Consider the following 4,875-nt stretch of genomic DNA (forward strand, 5'->3'; position numbering starts at 1 on the left):
GGCGGGAGGGGAGGTGCGGATAGTGGCGATCCAATTTTCTAATTTTTCTATTTTATTCGTTTTAGGCTAACTATTAAATTAATATCCTTTCCGGTAATTTTTATTTATTTATTTTTTTTGTCCGGTATAATTTATTATTATTTTTATTTATATTTACTATAATATTATTTTTGTATGATCTGAAGTCATATTTATTTTTTTATTATTATATATTTATTTATTTATTTATTAATATTATAAGAAATTCATAAAAATATTTTTAAATTTTTTTTTTTTTTTTTTTTTTAATTTGTTGAGCAAATGTCCTCTGGCGCTGCAACTTGCACCAGGAGGTCAAAAAGAAAATAGTAAGTAGGGCAGCAATTTTTGGGGTTTATTATAATATTGAGAAGATGCAATTTAGAATCAATTCTGTCTCTCTCTTTCTCCATGGTTGGGTAAGGTTAGGCGTGTTTGATGTGATTTTAGCTTTCGAATTTCAATAATTGTTCGATATAATATAAATTGAAGTTTAATGTGATATTTTAAATATAAAATAAATTTATAATATAATATAAAAAAATAATTAATTTTTGGATGAAAAAAAATTCAAATAATAAAAATATTCTGTAAAACCCATAAAAAAAAAAACAACCAAGTAGATGATCGGATTGGATTGGACCCCGAACCGTTCCAGTCCCTCATTCATTGTATTCTATTACGATGTATGTATCTATTCTCTTCACCTTCCCCGATTGGCTGCTGCTGCTGCTGCTGGCGGCTCAACTCTCAAGCCATTCATTCATTCATTTTCCATATATATATATATAATGTACAGACTGCACTGCCCTCCATTTCAGCTGGTTCACTTGCTACCGCAAGTTGATTCTTGATCTCAAAATCCTCTGTTTGATGGTAAGCTCCTTGCTCACAATGAAAGTAATTAATTATGTTTCTTCCAATTATAACTATTCCTGTTGAAAGATTCTTTTGCGTTTTCATAGTTCTGAATTTATATATGGATAGCAATTTCTAGGGTTTACAGGCAATGCTTGTTTGTTTGCTAATTTGGGGATTTTGTTGTCCATTACTGATAATTGCTAAATTCAACTCACTCGAGCCATCTATATGTATACATATATTGCTTTCAATTATAGTTTTGTTATTTCAGTTAATGACGTATAACTTTGGCATATGCCTTTTTGCTCCGATTCGTTGTTAGATTCTGCTTTAGAAATGTTTCTTCTAAGTTTTGTTTGTTGTTTGCAATGATCGATAGATGAGCTGTGCTGAGCTGATTGTTAATTTCTGAAGCTTCGAAGAATGAACGATCTTATCGAAATCATGGCTTTTAACGGAAGAGTCCTCCGACTTTGAAGATTTGTCAAATTCATTTCGTGTTCATGTCGATCTGAAATTGGTTGTGTATTGACTTTTTTTGATCTAGAAACAAGACTATGATGCAAGGCAATGGATCGATCAGTGGCTTCGATCCGATGAGAGTTCATCATCATCAGCTGAGCTCTCACCACCACCGGCAAGGATCAATGGTTCCTCCCACAATCCCCGAAAATTTCCCCCTTACAATTGGAAGTAGCGGTAGTCAAGATCAAGAACAGCCCATTTTGTTGATGGACTACAACAACAACAAACATGACAGGGGAAGATCAGGGAGCGATGACGAGGACCCGAGCTTTGTCGAAGATTGTGGTGAAGGCCGTGAATCTGGCAAAGGGAAGAAGGCTTCGACATGGCAGCGCGTCAAGTGGAGCAACACCATGGTTCGGCTACTGATCACGGCAGTTTCGTACATCACCGAGGATACAATGGCTGCCGAGCAGGGCGTTGGTCTTAGGAAGAAGAACTCGAATTTACAGAAGAAGGGGAAATGGAAATCGGTTTCGAAAGTCATGGCAGAGAGGGGACACTTTGTTTCGCCGCAGCAGTGCGAGGACAAGTTCAACGACCTCAACAAACGGTACAAGAGGCTGAACGAGATTCTCGGGCGAGGAACGTCGTGCGAGGTTGTCGAGAATCCCTCGCTTCTCGACGTTATGGATCACATTCCCGAAAAGGTCAAGGACGAGGTTCGAAAGATTTTAAGCTCAAAGCATTTGCACTACGAAGAAATGTGTTCCTACCACAACGCGAACCGTCTGCATCTCCCTCCCGATCCCGACCTGCAGCGCTCGCTGCGGTTGGCTCTCGGGAGCCGAGACAAAAATGACGACCACAGTTGCGATGTGAGAAGGCATTTGAATGAAGAAAACGACGAGGTTGATCAGGAGGGGGAGGTGGACGAAAATGGCGAACACGAAGAGAGTGAAGAAGGATTTGGATCCTCGAAGAGGGTGAAGCAACAGGGTTGGAATGAGGAGAACCTCAAAAGAAGGTTAGAAAATGTCGAATGTGAATCGAACTGGTGCAATGGGACGAATGCAAAGACGTCGTTGGAAGAAGAGAGGATAGAGTTGGATATGCAGACGGTGGAGTTGGAGAAGGAGAGGTTCAAATGGCAGCGATTCTGTCGAAAGAAGGACCGGGAGCTTGAAACGATGAAGATGGAGATCGAGAAGATGAAGCTGGAGAACGAACGAATGGGTTTGGAGCTGAGGCGAAAGGAGTTGCAGTTGGAGATGGAGATGGAGATGGAGATGGAGATCCACAGCTACAAGAAGCCATAAATTAAAATCCCATCTTGCAACTCTCCAAGGTTTGTTCGATTTTTGTTTGAAATTAGAATTTTGATTTAAATATTATTTTGACGCTATGTTTCATGAAAAAAATAATACTCTTTCCGTCCGTCGGGCTTTAAGAGTCTCAATTACCTTTTGCATCATTGTACTTAATATTAAAAATATCCTGTATAATTTTTTTGCACAAATGTTATTGTAATAATATTATAAAACACTAATAAAAATATTTTTGCTATTTTATTCTAAAATTTATATTACGTTTTTATATAATAATTAATATTAAAAGATCAATGTACAAAATCCTCAGAGCCGGACAAAGGTAGTATAATACTCCCTCCGTCCGCATTGTATTTAACATTAAAAGTATCCTTATATTTGTATTTCTTTTTTTTTTATAAATATTATTGTAATAGTATTATAAAACAAGTATTTTTGTCATTTTTTTTAATTTATATTATATTTTTATATAATAATTAATATTTAAAGATCAAGACTTTAGAGAGACTGACAAAAGTAGTATAATATATTTTTACTTAAAATAGATTTTAAATCATAACAAAAATTCTTTAATCTACTTTGGGTTTGGGTGGTTGTTATGTGTTGTATAGATTTGTTATATGTTTATGGACATATTTGTATTGTCACTTGTCAACACATTTTGGCGCGTTCGATTTGATCCAAATTGTAAATTGTATTTGTGGTAGGTAGTTTGTTATTGTTTTTATTTGTAAAATTGAATTATAATGTGATAGATAGTATTAAATTAATAATAAATTTAAGATATTTTAAATGGTTTAAAATTTACATTTTGATGTAATTTATTAATATGAATATTATTTTTGTATTAAATAAAATTTTATATAATATTAATAAATAAAATATATTTATATACCCTAGTGAATATAAATTAATTTATTAAAAGTAAAGGTTTTTAAATAGATATTGATATAGTAGAAAAATATAAATAAAAGAGTACAAGGTTCAATTATTATTTTTTTTTTCGAAATTGTTTTTGTTTTGTTTTATTTTTTATTTTTAAAAAAATAATGTAGTTGACAAGAAATAATTAGTATATAATAGTCTTTCTGTCCGACTAAAAAATACTCCCTCCGTCCCATGTAATATGGGTGTATTACTGTAGACACGTGAATTTAAGTAAAATATAATTAGTAAATAATTAAGAAATATATTAATAAAAATAATTATAAATATTGGAAATAATGTTTGCTCATACTTAACATAACATTCCAAAAAATAATTGGCATGGCTCGAAGAAACAAGCATGCTTTTGATTTCACACCAAATAACAGTATATTTCGATCCTCAATAGTTCGATGCCTTAGTTTTTTCTAATGTGTTAGTTGACTATATATAATTTTTTTCACTTTGTGTAAAGCTTGGTTGTTGAATATTTTTGATTTTGTTTGTCAAAAGTTTTAATATGGATAAAATTATGTAGGAAATGATCCTAGATTGCAATTTCAATTATTTCCTTCATTGTTTCTGTTCTTTTATTATTATTTGGTGTTTAAATGGTAGATTTTTAGTATGTGTATTCACTGATAGGGGTTTACATATGTGAATTTTGTCCAGTAAATTATTTCTGATTTGGTGTTAATTTATTTTATTTATGCATATTAATATGAATGAGTATGTTACTGTTGAATGTAATATCTCCGGAGTTAGGCTGGTGCTAGGCCAACTCCCATGGATGAGCCGGTGTCAGACCATCCAAGAGTAAATAGTAATTAAATGGATTAAATAGATTACTAACGTCAACAATGTGCACATTCCTTTTCGGGAACTCTACTGAAAGAACTCTAGAATTAAGCGTGTTTGCCCTAGAGTAAGCGAGCAGGAAAGACTCGTGTTGACCTGTGGGGCTAGACTACGATCCTGACAAACTCGGCTTCGCGTGACTTGCGGGTCGGGGTGTCATAGTTGGTATTAGAGCCGACCTTCGACGGCCTTTAGTCGTTGATCGGACTGGTGACAAATAGATTACTCATGTCAACAATGTAAATATTCCTTTTCAAGAGCCTTATTGAAAGAACTCTAGAGTTAAACGTGTTTGCCTTAGAGTAATTTGAGGATGGGTGACCCCTGAAAAGTCATTTTTAGGAGTCCTATTAAAAGAACTCTAGAGTTAAACGTGCTTGCCCTTAAGTAATTTGAGGATGGGTGACCCATTGGGAAGTCT

General features: G+C 33.9%; 1 protein-coding gene across 2 annotated transcripts; it reads left to right on the forward strand.

The window, feature by feature from the left end:
* The first annotated feature begins 647 nt into the window (after window positions 1-647).
* LOC127264531 (uncharacterized) lies at window positions 648-2,910 on the forward strand. 2 transcript variants are annotated; one of them, XM_051294103.1, is made up of 2 exons: window positions 648-894; window positions 1,259-2,910. In XM_051294103.1, exon 2 carries the CDS (start codon window positions 1,437-1,439, stop codon window positions 2,661-2,663), a length of 1,227 nt encoding a protein of 408 aa, XP_051150060.1. In that variant the 5' UTR covers window positions 648-894; window positions 1,259-1,436; the 3' UTR covers window positions 2,664-2,910. The 2 variants fall into 2 exon arrangements, with proteins under 2 accessions (XP_051150060.1, XP_051150061.1); XM_051294104.1 differs by having other exon boundaries at window positions 649-894; window positions 1,427-2,910.
* Window positions 2,911-4,875: the final 1,965 nt, after the last annotated feature.

This window comes from Andrographis paniculata, unplaced genomic scaffold (assembly GCF_009805555.1).
Source record: "Andrographis paniculata isolate CXL003 unplaced genomic scaffold, ASM980555v1 Contig70END, whole genome shotgun sequence".
Classification (NCBI taxonomy): domain Eukaryota; kingdom Viridiplantae; phylum Streptophyta; class Magnoliopsida; order Lamiales; family Acanthaceae; genus Andrographis; species Andrographis paniculata.

Excerpts from the sequence above, each read along its gene's own strand:
- LOC127264531 (XM_051294103.1), top strand. The coding sequence starts at position 1,437 with ATGATGCAAGGCAATGGATCGATCAGTGGCTTCGATCCGATGAGAGTT.